The sequence below is a fragment of the Meleagris gallopavo genome, chromosome 6, assembly GCF_905368555.1.
Source record: "Meleagris gallopavo chromosome 6, MGAL_WU_HG_1.1, whole genome shotgun sequence".
Taxonomy (NCBI): Eukaryota; Metazoa; Chordata; class Aves; order Galliformes; family Phasianidae; genus Meleagris; species Meleagris gallopavo.
The window spans coordinates 267,188-284,001 of record NC_139409.1 but is presented as its reverse complement, the minus strand read 5'-3'; the positions used below and the strand labels follow the sequence as shown (position 1 = coordinate 284,001).

At 63.6% G+C, this 16,814-nt stretch overlaps 1 protein-coding gene across 4 annotated transcripts in view; it reads left to right on the top strand.

Moving 5' to 3' along the window:
• The first annotated feature begins 13,919 nt into the window (after positions 1 to 13,919).
• Positions 13,920 to 16,814, top strand: part of AGAP3 (ArfGAP with GTPase domain, ankyrin repeat and PH domain 3) — a 71,531-nt gene continuing 68,636 nt past the window's right edge. For 2 of the 4 annotated variants that reach the window (XM_085226744.1, XM_085226743.1), the window contains exon 1: positions 13,920 to 15,013. In XM_085226744.1, the coding sequence (XP_085082870.1) occupies positions 14,245 to 15,013 (769 nt within the window). In that variant the 5' untranslated portion in view covers positions 13,920 to 14,244. The remainder of the gene's footprint in view (positions 15,014 to 16,814) is intronic. The other 2 variants (XM_085226745.1, XM_085226742.1) reach the window with 1 other exon arrangement.

Genomic DNA, 16,814 nt, shown 5'->3' with positions numbered 1-16,814 from the left:
GAGAGTGCAGAGTTGATGGACTGCAGCACTCTGTGGCTCTGACAGCACTGCCACCGGCACTCTGTGTGGCTTTAATGCCTATAATTACTTTAACATTGCTTAAAAACGTGAGCGCGTGCCAATAAACCACGGATGGATGTAAAGCCTGGAGAAAGCAGCAGGGAGGGCAGCACGAAGCCCAGCAAGAGGGGCCAGGTGAGCTTAGGACTGAGGCAGAACGTGGTGCTGTGGCGGAGCTCAGAGCCACGTGGACGCAGCTTTAAAGCACCCAGCTTTTATGGAGAGCAGCTGTGCTGGGGATGCAGGCAGCACTTGTGGGGCCTCACGTGGGAGCCTGCATTGCTCTGCAGAGCAGCAGAGCTGCAGCTCAGGTACAGGAGATCATTCTGATGTTCTGCATTTTCAGTGGCTTTTTCCAACCCAGAGAAGTGCAGGGATTTGGCACAGGGACATCTCTGCTGCACCCGGGGTCTGTCAGCAGTGACAACACGTGGGACTCAATGGGAGGAGGATTTCAGCCCGGGTTTCAGCTGGAAGCGTTCCTGTTTGTGTGTAACGCAACTGGTTGCATTGAGATAAACCTGAGCAGCAGCAGTAGGGCTGTAAGTGAGGCACGGGGAGCAGAGAAGTCCTAAAATCGACACTCCTTCGTAGCTCATTGCTTTACAGCGCTCTGTTGGGCAGGAGCTGCTCCGAGGCTGCATCCAGCTGCACGTCTGCAGGGTGGGCTGCGGGTGCTGGGAGCTGCTGCGCGCTGGGGGCTCCTTTGGTGGTGCAGGAGCTTCCAGCATCCAGCAGTGTGCACAGGGAGGTGTGAGCTGCGGCCGTGTGCCCTCAGCTCAGTGCACCCCTATGGGAGCAGAGACCCCTGCCCAGTGGGACCCCCAGATTCCAGCTCTGTGGCTCAGAGGTCCCTTCGCTCTTCCCATTGCTCAGCAGAGGCTGTGCAGCTTCGGCAGAGCTCCCTTCTTTTTCCCTAACCTCGTTTTTGGAAAGGTCTAAATTGCTTCTGCTCCAACGTCTGTAAATGGGCTCCGGGTGCCAGGAGGTGGCACTGAAATCCCCACCGCAGCCGTGGGGCTGGCGGGGTGCTGAGCCCCCTGCTGCCATCACTGCAGTGTCCTTGGGGTGGGTGCAGCACGGCGCTGCCCTGCAGGACCCCCACACTGCGGCCCTTCTCCTGCACTTGGCCCCATCAGCTGAGCACTTGCCAGGCGTTCTGCAGTGCAGCACTGCTTCATACCCATCCCCTCCTGCCCATGAGCCGCCTCATTGATTTGCTACCGCCCGCATGGCACTGGGAGGGAGCAGCAAACTCACTGCTCCCTGTCGGCCCCAACCTGCTCCTCCTTCTCCTTCTCTATCACTGCAGACTTCGTTCCCCCCACCTCACCCTGCTCGGGCTGCTCGCAGGACCTGGGCCAGGCTTTGGTCATCTGCCCTTCTCAGAGCCTTCCTGGTTGCTGTGTCTGGTTTTGGGATGTGACTGGGGGCTGGCTGGGAGTGCAGCGTGGAGCTCCAGCTGCAGCCATGGGGTGCTCAGATCCGCATTCCTGCTTTGTTCCCTCTTCCCATCTCAGTAGCTGCCCGTGCTCTGTTTGCTTTCTGATTGCTGCCAACGTTCAGAATGACCTCAGGATTTCATTTCTGATGCTAACAAGGAACTGCAGCTCATTATTCTATATGCAAAATGAGATCTTTTTCTCTGAGCTTTACGCTGATCTCCACCTGCAGTCACCTGGTTGCTCAGCATTTTAAGCTCCTTCTGTTTTCATTACCCTGAGCAATACTGAGGAGCTGCTCTGTTGTCTCCTGGCAGTGCTGCCTGCACACATTGCATTCATTGCTGTGCTGTGCCCAGTGCTGTGCCCAGTGCTGTGCTCTGTGCTGTGCCCAGTGCTGTGCCCTGTGCTGTGCTCTGTGCTGTGCTCAGTGCTGTGCTCAGTGCTGTGCCCAGTGCTGTGCTCTGTGCTGTGCTCTGTGCTGTGCTCAGTGCTGTGCCCAGTGCTGTGCTCAGTGCTGTGCTCAGTGCTGTGCCCAGTGCTGTGCTCTGTGCTGTGCTCAGTGCTGTGCTCTGTGCTGTGCTCTGTGCTGTGCTCAGTGCTGTGCTCAGTGCTGTGCCCAGTGCTGTGCTCAGTGCTGTGCTCAGTGCTGTGCTCAGTGCTGTGCCACGTGCTGTGCTCAGTGCTGTGCTCAGTGCTGTGCTCTGTGCTGTGCTGTGCTGTGCTCTGTGCTGTGCTCAGTGCTGTGCTCGTGCTGTGCCCAGTGCTGTGCTCTGTGCTGTGCTCAGTGCTGTGTGTCTGTGCTCAGTGCTGTGCTCAGTGTGCTGTGCTCAGTGCTGGTGCTCAGTGCTGTGCTCAGTGCTGTGCTCCAGTGCTGTGCTCTGTGCTGTGCTCAGTGCTGTGCTCTGTGCTGTGCTCAGTGCTGTGCCCAGTGCTGTGCTCTGTGCTGTGCTCAGTGCTGTGCCTCTGTGCTGTGCTCAGTGCTGTGCCCAGTGCGGCCAGTGCTGTGCCAGTGCTGTGCTCTGTGCTGTGCTCTGTGCTATCGTCATCTGTGCTGTGCTCAGTGCTGTGCCCAGTGCTGTGCCCTGTGCTGTGCTCAGTGTTGTGCTCTGTGCTGTGCCCAGTGCTGTGCCCTGTGCTGTGCTCAGTGCTGTGCTCTGTGCTGTGCTCAGTGCTGTGCCCAGTGCTGTGCCCAGTGCTGTGCTCTGTGCTGTGCTCTGTGCTGTGCCCTGTGCTGTGCTCAGTGCTGTGCTCTGTGCTGTGCCCAGTGCTGTGCCCTGTGCTGTGCTCTGTGCTGTGCTCAGTGCTGTGCTCTGTGCTGTGCTCTGTGCTGTGCCCTGTGCTGTGCTCAGTGCTGTGCTCAGTGCTGTGCCCTGTGCTGTGCCCTGTGCTGTGCCCAGTGCTGTGCTCTGTGCTGTGCTCTGTGCTGTGCTCAGTGCTGTGCTCTGTGCTGTGCTCTGTGCTGTGCTCTGTGCTGTGCTCTGTGCTGTGCTCTGTGCTGTGTCCAGTGCTGTGCTCAGTGCTGTGCTCTGTGCTGTGCTCTGTGCTGTGCTCAGTGCTGTGCTCTGTGCAGTGCTCAGTGCTGTGCTCAGTGCTGTGCTCTGTGCTGTGCCCAGTGCTGTGCTCAGTGCTGTGCTCAGTGCTGTGCTCAGTGCTGTGCCCAGTGGTGTGCTCTGTGCTGTGCTCAGTGCTGTGCTCAGTGCTGTGCCCTGTGCTGTGCTCAGTGCTGTGCCCTGTGCTGTGCTCAGTGCTGTGCTCTGTGCTGTGCCCAGTGCTGTGCTCTGTGCTGTGCTCTGTGCTGTGCTCAGTGCTGTGCTCTGTGCTGTGCTCTGTGCTGTGCTCTGTGCTGTGCTCAGTGCTGTGCCTAGTGCTGTGCTCAGTGCTGTGCTCAGTGCTGTGCTCTGTGCTGTGCTCAGTGCTGTGCTCAGTGCTGTGCTCAGTGCTGTGCTCAGTGCTGTGCCCAGTGCTGTGCTCTGTGCTGTGCTCAGTGCTGTGCTCAGTGCTGTGCCATGTGCTGTGCTCAGTGCTGTGCTCTGTGCTGTGCTCTGTGCTGTGCTCTGTGCTGTGCCAGTGCTGTGCTCAGTGCTGTGCTCAGTGCTGTGCTCTGTGCTGTGCTCTGTGCTGTGCTCAGTGCTGTGCTCAGTGCTGTGCTCTGTGCTGTGCTCTGTGCTGTGCTCAGTGCTGTGCTCTGTGCTGTGCTCAGTGCTGTGCTCAGTGCTGTGCTCTGTGCTGTGCTCTGTGCTGTGCTCAGTGCTGTGCTCTGTGCTGTGCTCTGTGCTGTGCTCTGTGCTGTGCTCAGTGCTGTGCCCAGTGCTGTGCTCCGTGCTGTGCTCAGTGCTGTGCTCTGTGCTGTGCTCAGTGCTGTGCTCAGTGCTGTGCTCAGTGCTGTGCTCTGTGCTGTGCTCTGTGCTGTGCTCAGTGCTGTGCTCAGTGCTGTGCTCAGTGCTGTGCTCTGTGCTGTGCTCAGTGCTGTGCCCTGTGCTGTGCCCAGTGCTGTGCTCAGTGCTGTGCTCTGTGCTGTGCTCTGTGCTGTGCTCAGTGCTGTGCCCAGTGCTGTGCCCTGTGCTGTGCTCAGTGTTGTGCTCTGTGCTGTGCCCAGTGCTGTGCCCTGTGCTGTGCTCTGTGCTGTGCTCTGTGCTGTGCCCAGTGCTGTGCTCTGTGCTGTGCTCAGTGCTGTGCTCAGTGCTGTGCTCAGTGCTGTGCTCTGTGCTGTGCTCTGTGCTGTGCTCAGTGCTGTGCTCTGTGCTGTGCTCAGTGCTGTGCTCAGTGCTGTGCTCTGTGCTGTGCCCAGTGCTGTGCCCTGTGCTGTGCTCAGTGCTGTGCTCTGTGCTGTGCCCAGTGCAGTGCTCTGTGCTGTGCCCAGTGCTGTGCCCTGTGCTGTGCTCTGTGCTGTGCCCAGTGCTGTGCCCTGTGCTGTGCTCAGTGCTGTGCTCAGTGCTGTGCTCTGTGCTGTGCTCTGTGCTGTGCTCAGTGCTGTGCTCAGTGCTGTGCTCTGTGCTGTGCTCTGTGCTGTGCCCTGTGCTGTGCCCAGTGCTGTGCTCAGTGCTGTGCCCAGTGCTGTGCCCTGTGCTGTGCTCTGTGCTGTGCTCTGTGCTGTGCTCTGTGCTGTGCTCAGTGCTGTGCTCAGTGCTGTGCCCAGTGCTGTGCCCAGTGCTGTGCTCTGTGCTGTGCTCTGTGCTGTGCCCTGTGCTGTGCTCTGTGCTGTGCTCAGTGCTGTGCTCTGTGCTGTGCTCAGTGCTGTGCTCTGTGCTGTGCTCAGTGCTGTGCTCTGTGCTGTGCCCAGTGCTGTGCTCTGTGCTGTGCTCAGTGCTGTGCTCAGTGCTGTGCTCTGTGCTGTGCTCTGTGCTGTGCTCAGTGCTGTGCTCAGTGCTGTGCTCAGTGCTGTGCCCAGTGCTGTGCCCAGTGCTGTGCTCAGTGCTGTGCTCAGTGCTGTGCTCTGTGCTGTGCTCTGTGCTGTGCTCTGTGCTGTGCTCAGTGCTGTGCTCTGTGCTGTGCCCAGTGCTGTGCCCTGTGCTGTGCCCTGTGCTGTGCTCAGTGCTGTGCTCAGTGCTGTGCTCAGTGCTGTGCTCTGTGCTGTGCTCTGTGCTGTGCTCTGTGCTGTGCTCAGTGCTGTGCTCTGTGCTGTGCCCAGTGCTGTGCCCTGTGCTGTGCTCAGTGCTGTGCTCTGTGCTGTGCTCAGTGCTGTGCTCAGTGCTGTGCTCAGTGCTGTGCTCAGTGCTGTGCTCAGTGCTGTGCTCAGTGCTGTGCTCTGTGCCGTGCTCAGTGCTGTGCCCAGTGCTGTGCCCAGTGCTGTGCTCTGTGCTGTGCTCAGTGCTGTGTCCAGTGCTGTGCTCTGTGCTGTGCTCAGTGCTGTGCCGTGTGCTGTGTCCAGTGCTGTCCTCTGTGCTGTGCTCAGTGCTGTGCCCAGTGCTGTGCCCTGTGCTGTGCTCAGTGTTGTGCTCTGTGCTGTGCCCAGTGCTGTGCCCTGTGCTGTCCTCTGTGCTGTGCTCTGTGCTGTGCTCAGTGCTGTGCTCTGTGCTGTGCTCTGTGCTGTGCCCAGTGCTGTGCTCTGTGCTGTGCTCTGTGCTGTGCTCAGTGCTGTGGTCCGTGCTGTGCTCTGTGCTGTGCTCTGTGCTGTGCTCAGTGCTGTGCTCTGTGCTGTGCTCAGTGCTGTGCTCAGTGCTGTGCTCTGTGCTGTGCCCAGTGCTGTGCTCAGTGCTGTGCTCAGTGCTGTGCTCAGTGCTGCGCCCAGTGCTGTGCTCTGTGCTGTGCTCAGTGCTGTGCTCAGTGCTGTGCCCTGTGCTGTGCTCAGTGCTGTGCCCTGTGCTGTGCTCAGTGCTGTGCTCTGTGCTGTGCCCAGTGCTGTGCCCTGTGCTGTGCTCTGTGCTGTGCTCAGTGCTGTGCTCTGTGCTGTGCTCTGTGCTGTGCTCAGTGCTGTGCTCTGTCCTCTGCTCAGTGCTGTGCTCGGTGCCGTGCTCTGTGCTGTGCGCCGTCCTGTGGTCGGCGCTGTGCTCAGTGCTGTGCCCAGTGCTGTGCTCTGTGCTGTGGTCAGTGCTGTGCCCAGTGCTGTGCCATGTGCTGTGCTCAGTGTGGTGCTCTGTGCTGTGCCCAGTGCTGTGCCCTGTGCTGTGCTCTGTGCTGTGCTGCGTGCCGGGCTCGGTGCTGCGCTCTGTGCTCTTCTCTGTGCTGTGCTCAGTGCTGTGCTCTGTGCTGTGCTCAGTGCTGTGCTCAGTGCTGTGCTCAGTGCTGTGCTCAGTGCTGTGCTCAGTGCTGTGCTCTGTGCTGTGCCCAGTGCTGTGCCCTGTGCTGTGCTCAGTGCTGTGCTCTGTGCTGTGCCCAGTGCAGTGCTCTGTGCTGTGCCCAGTGCTGTGCCCTGTGCTGTGCTGTCTGCTGTGCCCAGTGCTGTGCCCTGCGCTGTGCTCAGTGCTGTCCTCAGTGCTGTGCTCTGTGCTGTGCTCTGTCCGGTGCTCAGTGCTGTGCTCAGTGCTGTGCTCTGTGCTGTGCTCTGTGCTGTGCCCTGTGCTGTGCTCAGTGCTGTGCTCAGTGCTGTGCTCAGTGCTGTGCTCTGTGCTGTGCTCAGTGCTGTGCTCAGTGCTGTGCCCTGTGCTGTGCTCAGTGCTGTGCTCAGTGCTGTGCTCTGTGCTGTGCTCAGTGCTGTGCTCTGTGCTGTGCCCAGTGCTGTGCCCTGTGCTGTGCTCAGTGCTGTGCTCAGTGCTGTGCTCTGTGCTGTGCTCTGTGCTGTGCTCAGTGCTGTGCTCAGTGCTGTGCCCAGTGCTGTGCCCAGTGCTGTGCTCAGTGCTGTGCTCAGTGCTGTGCTCTGTGCTGTGCCCTGTGCTGTGCCCTGTGCTGTGCTCAGTGCTGTGCTCAGTGCTGTGCTCAGTGCTGTGCTCTGTGCTGTGCTCAGTGCTGTGCTCAGTGCTGTGCTCTGTGCTGTGCTCAGTGCTGTGCTCTGTGCTGTGCCCAGTGCTGTGCCCTGTGCTGTGCTCAGTGCTGTGCTCAGTGCTGTGCTCTGTGCTGTGCTCAGTGCTGTGCTCAGTGCTGTGCTCTGTGCTGTGCTCTGTGCTGTGCCCAGTGCTGTGCCCAGTGCTGTGCTCAGTGCTGTGCTCAGTGCTGTGCTCTGTGCTGTGCTCTGTGCTGTGCTCAGTGCTGTGCTCAGTGCTGTGCTCAGTGCTGTGCCCAGTGCTGTGCCATGTGCTGTGCTCTGTGCTGTGCTCAGTGCTGTGCTCAGTGCTGTGCTCAGTGCTGTGCTCAGTGCTGTGCTCTGTGCTGTGCTCTGTGCTGTGCTCAGTGCTGTGCTCTGTGCTGTGCCCAGTGCTGTGCCCTGTGCTGTGCTCAGTGCTGTGCTCAGTGCTGTGCCCAGTGCTGTGCTCAGTGCTGTGCTCAGTGCTGTGCTCAGTGCTGTGCTCTGTGCTGTGCTCAGTGCTGTGCCCAGTGCTGTGCCCTGTGCTGTGCTCAGTGCTGTGCTCAGTGCTGTGCTCAGTGCTGTGCCCAGTGCTGTGCTCAGTGCTGTGCCCAGTGCTGTGCTCTGTGCTGTGCTCAGTGCTGTGCTCAGTGCTGTGCTCAGTGCTGTGCTCTGTGCTGTGCTCAGTGCTGTGCTCAGTGCTGTGCTCTGTGCTGTGCCCAGTGCTGTGCTCTGTGCTGTGCTCGGTGCTGTGCTCTGTGCTGTGCCCAGTGCTGTGCTCAGTGCTGTGCTCAGTGCTGTGCTCTGTGCTGTGCTCAGTGCTGTGCTCAGTGCTGTGCTCTGTGCTGTGCTCTGTGCTGTGCTCTGTGCTGTGCCCAGTGCTGTGCTCAGTGCTGTGCTCTGTGCTGTGCCCAGTGCTGTGCTCAGTGCTGTGCTCAGTGCTGTGCTCTGTGCTGTGCTCAGTGCTGTGCTCAGTGCTGTGCTCTGTGCTGTGCTCTGTGCTGTGCTCTGTGCTGTGCCCAGTGCTGTGCTCAGTGCTGTGCTCTGTGCTGTGCTCTGTGCTGTGCTCAGTGCTGTGCTCAGTGCTGTGCTCTGTGCTGTGCTCTGTGCTGTGCCCAGTGCTGTGCTCTGTGCTGTGCCCAGTGCTGTGCTCTGTGCTGTGCCCAGTGCTGTGCTCTGTGCTGTGCCCTGTGCTGTGCTCAGTGCTGTGCTCAGTGCTGTGCTCAGTGCTGTGCTCAGTGCTGTGCTCTGCGCTCTGACTGAGCAAAATCTGCTCAATGAGAGCTGTTCTCCATCCAGCCCCGACTCAATGCTCTCTTTATGCTCCCAGCCAGCTGCTGTTCCGCATGGATCCTGGCCTGAGTTTCCTGTTTGCTGCCCTCCTGGCTGTTGCTGTGTGCCATGGCTGTGCCACTGCTGCATGTGGGCTGGGGTTGTGCCCCTGTTGGTGTTTTCTGGGTGGAAGTTCTGGTCCTGCTGCTGCTGTGTGGTGTCAGCAGGATGGGATTTAGGGGTGGGTGCACGCAGGGCTGAGCAGTGCCAACCCTGCTGTGTGCAGGACGTTTCTGTGTGCTCGCAGGGCTTCTGCCCAGCACCGAGCTGGCTCCACCAGCCTGTGGGCACAGACAGCTTGAACTGGTGGGCATCCAACAGCGGAGTGAATGTCGGCACACCGCAGAGGCTCTAAGGCTGGCGAAGACCTCTGAGATTCCCGTGCCCATCCCCAGCCTCCCCCCACCCTGCCCACTGACCACATCCCCCAGTGGTGACCCCCAGGATGGTGACCCCCCACCCCCTGTGCAGCTGTGCCGGTGCCCAATGGCTCTTTGGAGAAGGAATTGTTCCCGACATCCATCCTGACCCTCCCTGGGCACAACATGGGACCACCCCCTCTCACCCTGTTGCTGTTTCTGGAGCAGAGGCCGATCCAACCTCACTCCAAGCTCTCAGGATTCAGGCAGAGCAGTGAGGTCTCCCTGCAGCGCTTCTGGTTTGTGCCCAGGACTTCAGATGTCACCATTAATGGCACGCAGAGGAGGGGCTCCCTGGGATGAGAAAGTTGTTAAGTACATTTAATTGCTAATGGAGAAAAAGTGGATGATAGTGGACACAAAGCAGAGCTATGAGTTAAGTAATGGAGCGAGGTGCATCAGGCGCCCACGTCCAGCAGGGCTGTGCTGCGGGGCTGCTCTGTGTGCGTGGCTCTGTTCTCAGCGCGTGGATTGCGGCTGTTGGGCGCCGCTGCCTCGTCCAGCTGTCAGCGTGTGAGCAGCGCTTGTGCTGGATTGCCGTGGGTTTGGGATGGAGTGGCACTGGGAGGGTCGGGTTGGATGCTGGGATGTGGCCAGTGGGGATGGTGGGGCTGGGGTGGGGTTGGGGACCCCAGAGGTCTTTTCTGGCCTCAGTAATTCTGTGGTTCTATGGGCGGTTTCCTGATAGGAAGATAGAACAATTTCAGGTCGGTACGAAAGGTGTAAAATGGATTAATTAGGCTCTCAGTGTGGAGTTCAAATGAAAATGGTACCAGAGCAGCTGAGTTTCCACTGGAGTTTTGCACCATCCTGCCCCGTTTTGGGCTGGTGGGGGCAACATGGACTCTGCCACGGAGGAGGGATGGCTGTCGTGTCGTCACACAGCCCTCAGAGTCTGCAGAGAACGGCAGAAGCTCCTGTCCCTCTGCTGTTGGTAAGGGTATCTCGCTGGGCACGGTGCAACAGCCGTCCGTCCCGCCCTGCTTCACATCAGCTCTGATGCCATCAGCCTTGGAGGAGCTGTGCCACCCATCGCCGCCTCCTGCCCCAACCACACAGGAAGCTCTGCTGGGGCTGTGGGCTGCACTCAGACCCCTCTGCGGTCAGCCTGGGGGTCCCTGTGAACCTATGTCAGCGGGAAACGGTGTGTGGCACAGAGGGGCTCCCCGGGGCCGGGGGCCGTGGCACCATTGGGTGCCTTTGGGAGGAAGCGCTGCACCGCTCTGAGGTGCCTGCGGTCACAGCAGAGCCCCTGGGGCACGGTGGGAACGCGGGCAGAAAGCGCAGCTTGCTTTGTGTGGTCTGTGGTTGGTGGTTGTGCGCGCCCTGGCATCGGCCCCGCGCCATAGGGCTGCTCCGGCACTGCCAGCCCTGCTCTGCTCCGTGCCTGCGGGCCGAGATGAGGGGCTGGGGTCCAGTCCTGGCCTGGAAAGCTGTGTGTCAGGGTTGGCTGTGGTGTGAGGTGGGCGCACCGGGTGCCGAGCGCCGTCAGCGCTGCTGTTAGGATGAGGGGTGTCTGACACTGCAGCGTGGAGGCTCATGTTGGGTGTCAAGAGCAATTTCTTCCCCACAGAGGAGTCGGGCACTGGCACGGCTGCCCAGGGGGCGGGGGGTCACCAGTCACCATCCTGGGGGTGCCCAGAGCTGTGGGGATGTGGTGCTGGGGGACGCGGGCCGTGGGCACAGTGAGATGGGCTGCAGCTGGGGATCTCAGAGGTCTTTTCTGCCCTGAATGATTGCGTCGTTCTGTGGTGCCACGGGGGGGACAGCAGGGCGTCCCTCAGCTCTCCGTGCGACACAGCGAGGGCTGGCAGTCAGGGCTGCAGGGTGCGGGTGGGCACAGCAGTGGGATGAGGGATGGGGGCTGCAGCACCAGGAGCCCAGGTCATGGTTCCATCTCTCTCCATTATACAGGACAGATGGCTGCTGTTATTCGTAACTTCATTATTATCATTTATTTGTATTATTTTGTCTTTAAATAGAGAAGTCAAATGAATTTGCTCGCAAGAAAGCAACACAGAGAGCAAACAGGGTGGTGGTGAGGCACTGGCACAGGTTGCCCAAGGGGGCTGTGGATCCCCATCCCTGCAGGCATCCAGGGCCAGGCTGGATGCGGCTCTGTGCAGCCTGGGCTGCTGGTTGGCATCCCTGTCCATGGCAGGAGGGTTGAAGCTAGATGATCATTGCGCTCCTTTTCAACCCAGGCCATTCTATGGTTCTGTGATTCTATGATTATTTCAGTTGCAAGAGCCTCCTGCCCACGAACGTGTGTTTGCCTTTCCATCTCAGCACTTTCTGCACACAGTTTCTAACGCAGCCTTTAACTCCGTGCTCGCTCACTCTGCACAGACACTCCGTGCTCAGGAGCACAGCACTGCATGGGAGCTGCTCGTCTGCTTCTGGCTGAGAGCCACCTCCTGGTACCCTGCTGGCAGCCGGGCAGGTTGGGCTTTTTGGTCGTGGAGGTCCTTTCCAACATGAACGGCTCTGTGGTTCTGCGCTGTGTGCCTGCAGGCACCGCGGGCTGCTCAGCAGTCTGCCCAGCTGCCCCAGGAGCTGCCGGCTGTGGGCACATCCCTGTCCCTGCTGGTCCGGGAGGAGCAGGGGGACCTCAGGTCCCGGTGGGTCCTGCAGCCGGGCTGGGGTCTGCGGGATGAGGCGCAGATGGGCGCCGCCTCGCCCAGGGCTCACGGCCTCGTCTGTGCTGCATTTATATAGCTGGCTTGAGAGCGAGCTGTTGAGGGCTGGAAGGAGCGGAGCAGTGAGGGAGGGCTTTGAAAGGCTGGGCTGGCTGCCTCTACAAAAGAAAGCCTAATTAACAAGCCGGGACTTGGCCAGGGATTGTGGTTACTTTTCTATTCTCGGAGCAGTGGCGCGGGATCCAGAACAGTTGGAGGCACTGCTGGCCTTTTGTGAGGCGTCAGGAAGCGATCGGCAAAGCGATCGTCGGCTCCTGACTGCCGCCAGTGCGGAGGGGCGGCACTGAGGTCGTGCTGGGGCTGACGGCTGTGCTGCGATCCGTGGGATAACGCCGTGACTGCGCGGGTCGGGTCACACTGCGCCGGGCTCAGCTGTGTTGGACTGCAGCAGCACACGGTGCTGGCGCCCCATCGCTGCCCCTCTCATCACTCTCAGTGTTTCTGCCTCTGCCCAGCTCTGCTTGAAGCCCAGCCACGGCCGTGGGCTGCAGACACTGATCGTGGGAGCTCAGTACCTGCAGCTGCTGGGCTGGGCCGCCCTGCCTTGTGGGACGGCAGGGATGGGAGCGGGGCCTCGCTGAGGCTGCATGGGGGGCTTGGTGGTGGTCCTGGGGGTGGGGACGGGTGGGAGCAGAGCAGCGGTGCAAGGGCTCTGTCTGGGGAAGGTCGCACCGATTCGGAGCAGCTCTGCTCTGCTCTCAGAGGCTCAAAGCAGTCAGCACAGGTGCGGGCAGAAGCAGGAGGAGCACAAGCTGTGTGTTCACCCACTGACATGTGGCTGCAGGCGCTGTGCCCAGCGGCGCTGCTGTGATTTCCTGTGCTCTCATTTCACTGCGGAGCACGGCTGTCAAACCACTCCTCCAGAGGAGCCCCGGCTGCCTGCTCATCACAGGGACACGTCCTCATCCGCCCAGCCGCCCCTTCGTGGAAGCTCTCGGTATCCCTTAGGAGCCATCAGAACCCAGAAGTGGGGCTGGCACGAAGCCTGGGAGCTCCCAGCAGAGGCAGCGTTGCCCCAGCAGTGCTCGCAGCCCGACGCTCAGCCGTTGCTTCACCTCAGACACATCTTCCCCTTTCACTGTCTGAAATGCTTTCAGGCTCTCCAGACGCTTCAGTTCTCTGCAGACTGAGGCTGACGGCCGCCCGATGCTGCAGGCATTCAGCTCGCTGTGCACTGCCTCGTGCAGGCAGCAGTGGGGAGTGGGGCTGAGGCTGGGGAAGGGCTGCAGGTGGGCTGCAGGCAGTTCTGCTGCTCCAGGACCCACAGTGTCTGCTCAGTGCCATGCATGTTCTCACCCACAGCTCTGCTGTAACCTTGGTGCACGGCGATGCACCACCTCCAGAGCTCTGTTTCCTTTCCTAAAACGTTTGCCGCTGAGCTCTGTGCTCTGTTCTGCCCGAAGTGGGTTTGCATTTCTAGAAAATGTGGTTTCTGGGTGCAGTGCAGTGGGGTGGCAGGGAGGTTTTGTCTCCTCGTGACCTCCAGGTGCTTTCACCTGCCCGCTGCATCCTGTTCCTGCGCCGTCCATCCCTTAGGTTCACCCCTTTGCTCTGTTTCCATTTCTCACTTCCTCTGCTGCTGCTGGATTAAGAGGATCGTTGTTGCTGTAAGCGGTGACGGGAGGTGCTCCAGGACCCAAAGGGCCCTTTAGCCCTGTTTCCAGGCTGGCAGATGGGCTCTGTGCCCCTCCGTGCCGGCGCATCGGACGCAGCCGTCCCACGCTGCGATCCTCCCGCAGCAAAACCTGCCTGCATCTCCGTGCCGACGTCGGCACACCGGGAGCAGCGCACGGGGCGCCCAGCGCTGCCTTTCCCACGTCGGGGCCGCAGCCCGCAGCAGCGCGGCGCTCGGTGCAGCCGTTCCTCGGCCTCTCGCGTCCTTCTGTTAATGGGAACCAGATGTTCGCTGCCGCAGCGCCGTGCCGTGCCGTGCCTCACCGCGCAGGGCCGTCTGACCGCCGGCCGCAGCACCCGGGGTCTCACGGCCGCCATCCCCGTGCGCGACCCCAGCCGGCGGCAGTCGGGGCGGTGGGATCGCGGTGCGGCGCGGCCGGCCCCGAGCGCGCCCGGCTCTCACCGTCGGTCTCCTCGTCGGTTGCTCCGCCTGCAGCTCCGGAGCTCCTCCGCCGCCACCGCCCGCCGTTGCGTCGTTTGTGTATTTCGTTCTTGCTGCGGGAGCAACGCCGGGGGTTTGTGCCGATACTGCGGCGTACGGAACCCTTTGCTTTAGAATCAGTGCTGTGGTGTTACTGTGTCGCAGAGGCGGATGTTGCGCGCTCCTGAGGACGGGGAACGCAGCGCACGGCGGCGCAAGAGGCTGAGGGGTCGCGTCCCGGGGGGCGGGGGAGGCCGAGGGCACCGATGGGGGACGGAGGTTGGGGGGGACGGCGGCCCCTGGCCGGGCGGGCTCCGTGCCGTTGGTGTCGGGGCGCCGGGGCTTCGTGACTCGCGAACGCCCTCCGCGCTCCCGCGCCGATGCGCTGCGCGCTCCCGGGGCGGCGCCGGGCGCGCGCACGGAGCCGGGCCCGTGGCTGCAGCGCCCCCTGCCGGCCGGCATCGACGGCTCAGCGGGGAGCGACGGGCGGCAGCGCCCCCCCGTGGCGGCCGCGGGCGGCGCGGAGCGGCGGGGCGGACTCGCGCTGTCTGGGACGGCCGACCGCCGGTTCCGAGCCGGGGGGCTCCGCGGGGCCGCTCCGGGCTCGAGGCCAGGGCGCAGAGGCCCCGAGAGGGCGCGGCCTCGGCGGGGCGGCCCCGGCCCCGTCCCGTCCCCCCGGCGCGTTCGGGGCGGGCCCGCCCCGCGGCTGGCGGCGCGCCGGAGCGCGGCCCGGGCATGCCGGAGCGGCGTGGGAGCGGGCGGGCGGCGGGCGGCGCGCGGGGGGGCCCGCGGCCATGGGGCAGCCCCGCGGGTGACGATGGCGGAGGGCCGGCGGCGGAGCGGGGCGGCGCGGGGCCCCCCGAGCCCGAGCCCGCGGCGCGCCGTCAGCGTGTGCGAATCGCTGGACCTGCAAGGCGTCCCCGCCGTCCGCGCCGCGCTCGGGGCCGCCCAGCAGCAGCGGCGCCGGCCCAAGAGCTTCTGCGCGCCGGGCGGCGGGCCGGGGGTCGGGGCGCTGCTAGGCTCCGCGCCGCGCTCCCGGGGCGGCCTGCTGGACTTCTTCCGACCGCGCCGCCGCGAGGAGGGGGACTGCGGGGCGCCCGTCGGCGGCGGGGCGCAGCGAGCGCGGCCCGGCAGCGAGTCCTTCCCGCCCGCCGCCCGCCCGCTGCCCGCCGACAGCCCCGGCTTTCCCCGCGGAGGGTCCCTCTGGAGCAGCCGCCGCTGGAACCTCTTCGGCCGCGGCGGTCCCGGCCCGCGGCGGCACCTGAGCGCCCTCCGCAAGAGCTTCAGCTTCCGCCTGCGCCGGGGCCACGAGCTGCGGCGCTCCGAGTCGGGCGGGCTGCGCCCCGCGCGCCTCCGCACCAAAAGCGAGGGCGACGCCGGATCGCTGCACGCCTGTCCCAGCAAGAGGGACCTGCTGTACCCGGAGCTGGGACACGCCGCGCTGCGGGCCGAGCCCGGGCCGCCCGGCGGGCTCTGGAAGCTGCTCACCGGCCGCTTCCGACGGCGGGAGCGCGGTGCCGGCCCCAAGGAGCCCCGCGGCGGCAACGACCCCGTCCTGCTGGGCGGCGGCCCTCTGCGAGCGCTGGGTGAGTGCGGCGGAGCGCCGGGTCCGGTCGGGCGCCGTTCGGCGTCGCGGGGCGCCGCCGGGGCTGCCGCCGTCACCGCGTCCGCCGCTCTGCCCGGGGGGGGGCGGCCCGAGGAGCCCCCGCGTGCGGCGCCCGGGGGAGGCGGCTCGGAGCCGACGGAGCGGGGGGAGGAAAGCCTCGTGCGGGGCTGTCGGGGCAGCGCAGGGAACCGGAACGCGTCCCGCTCGTGGGAGGGCTGAGGGGCATCGCTCCCGGACGGGGCCGAAGGACGCGAGAGCCGAGGAGCGCCGCGTGGGGTCCCCGACGGCTGCGTCTGGGGCGCGGGGCGGTCTGTGCGGTGCGGTGGGTGCAGCAGGGTGGGCCGGGGCCCGCGATGGGGCGCGGACACGCGGTGGGCTCGGGAGGTGATGCTCCGATGGAGCTCTCCGGGCCGTGCTGCCGTGGGCTGCGCTCCCGGTGCCGGGGCTGCCCGGGTCGGCAGAGGCTCCGTGGAGCTGGGCTGCCCGCACTCCCTCCCCAGGCTCGTTCCCTGGCCCCGTTCCCCGGCGCTGTTCCCCATTCCGTTCCCCCGCGCGGCCCCACAGCGGCAGGCGCGGAGCTGGGAGGAGCGCGCGGCGCCCGTGGGCTTTTTAAGGCATTGAACGCTGCGGATGGAGCAGCGGTGGGGGTTGGGCTTTGGGCAGCGCTTCCAGACGCCCGTGGGCCGCGCGGGGCTCCGTCGTTGGGTCCCCGGTGCTGACGCTGCGGCAGCGGCTCCGGGGCGGCTCTGCGCCCAGGTGCTCTCCGGCAGGGTCGGATTCGGCGTGGGAACAGCCCTGCTGCGGCGTGGGGAGCTCCACGCACTCGTCCCGCCGTCCCTGGGGCTCGCGGCGCCTTCCAGGTGCAGGTCCTGGGCTGGCCCTGTGGCCTCGGCGCGCCGCGGGGTGACAGCGCTGCGCTCCCCGCGTGGCAGGAGGTTCCCAGGCGAGCGGAGGCCGCGCTCATGGCTGCGGAATGTGGGTGTACCCGGGCCGGGAGGTGCGGCAGGGATCTGTTGCTGCTTGCTGGCGACTCCCGGCAGGAGCTGCGCCCGCAGCCGCCAGCCCCACCGCCACGTTCCCAGGGGAGCAGCGGGGGTTGTGTCCCCAGGTCGGAGTCCTCGCCGTGCCGCCTCAGCACTGCGCTGTGGGCTGGCTGTGGGACCTCCGCTTGCCGTGGCACAGCTGGGGCTGCGCAGGTTGTGGGTTTGGTGCTTGCTCAGAGTACCTGCTTTGTGTTCGCCGCCTGCTTTGCCTGCTCAGGACGTGGTCCTGGGTCAGTGAGATGCGAAGGAGCGGCAGTGAGGCTGCAGAGCAGTGGGGCTGCAGGGCAGAGCTGACGTCCTTGTCCTGCTGGACATCATCTCCACGCTGAGCTCTTTCTTTTGAGAGCTGTCAGTCGGACGTGGAGCGCTGCAGCCCTGCTCCTGCTCGGGCTGCCTGGGTGCACAGCTCAGGGATCTCTGCCCTGTTCTTCTGCAGGCTGCTGCTGCTCCTAACGCGTGCTCAGCACTTCCAGACCTTGATTGCTGTGTGCTGTGCTGCCCGCCTCAGCCCTAGGAGAGCTGCTCAGCCGCCCCAACGTGCCCCCCCGGGGGTGCAGCTGCAGCTGTGGTTATCAGCTCCTTGGAGACGTTGGGTACCGCAGGCGGAGCTCCAAGCAGTGCAGCTTCTCCAGTCCCAGGAGCATTTTGGTTACAGCAGAGACCCATCCAGCACAGCACACACTGTGAGCACCCCAAAGGCCACCTAAAGGGAGAACGGTGCTGTCCCACGTCACCCGC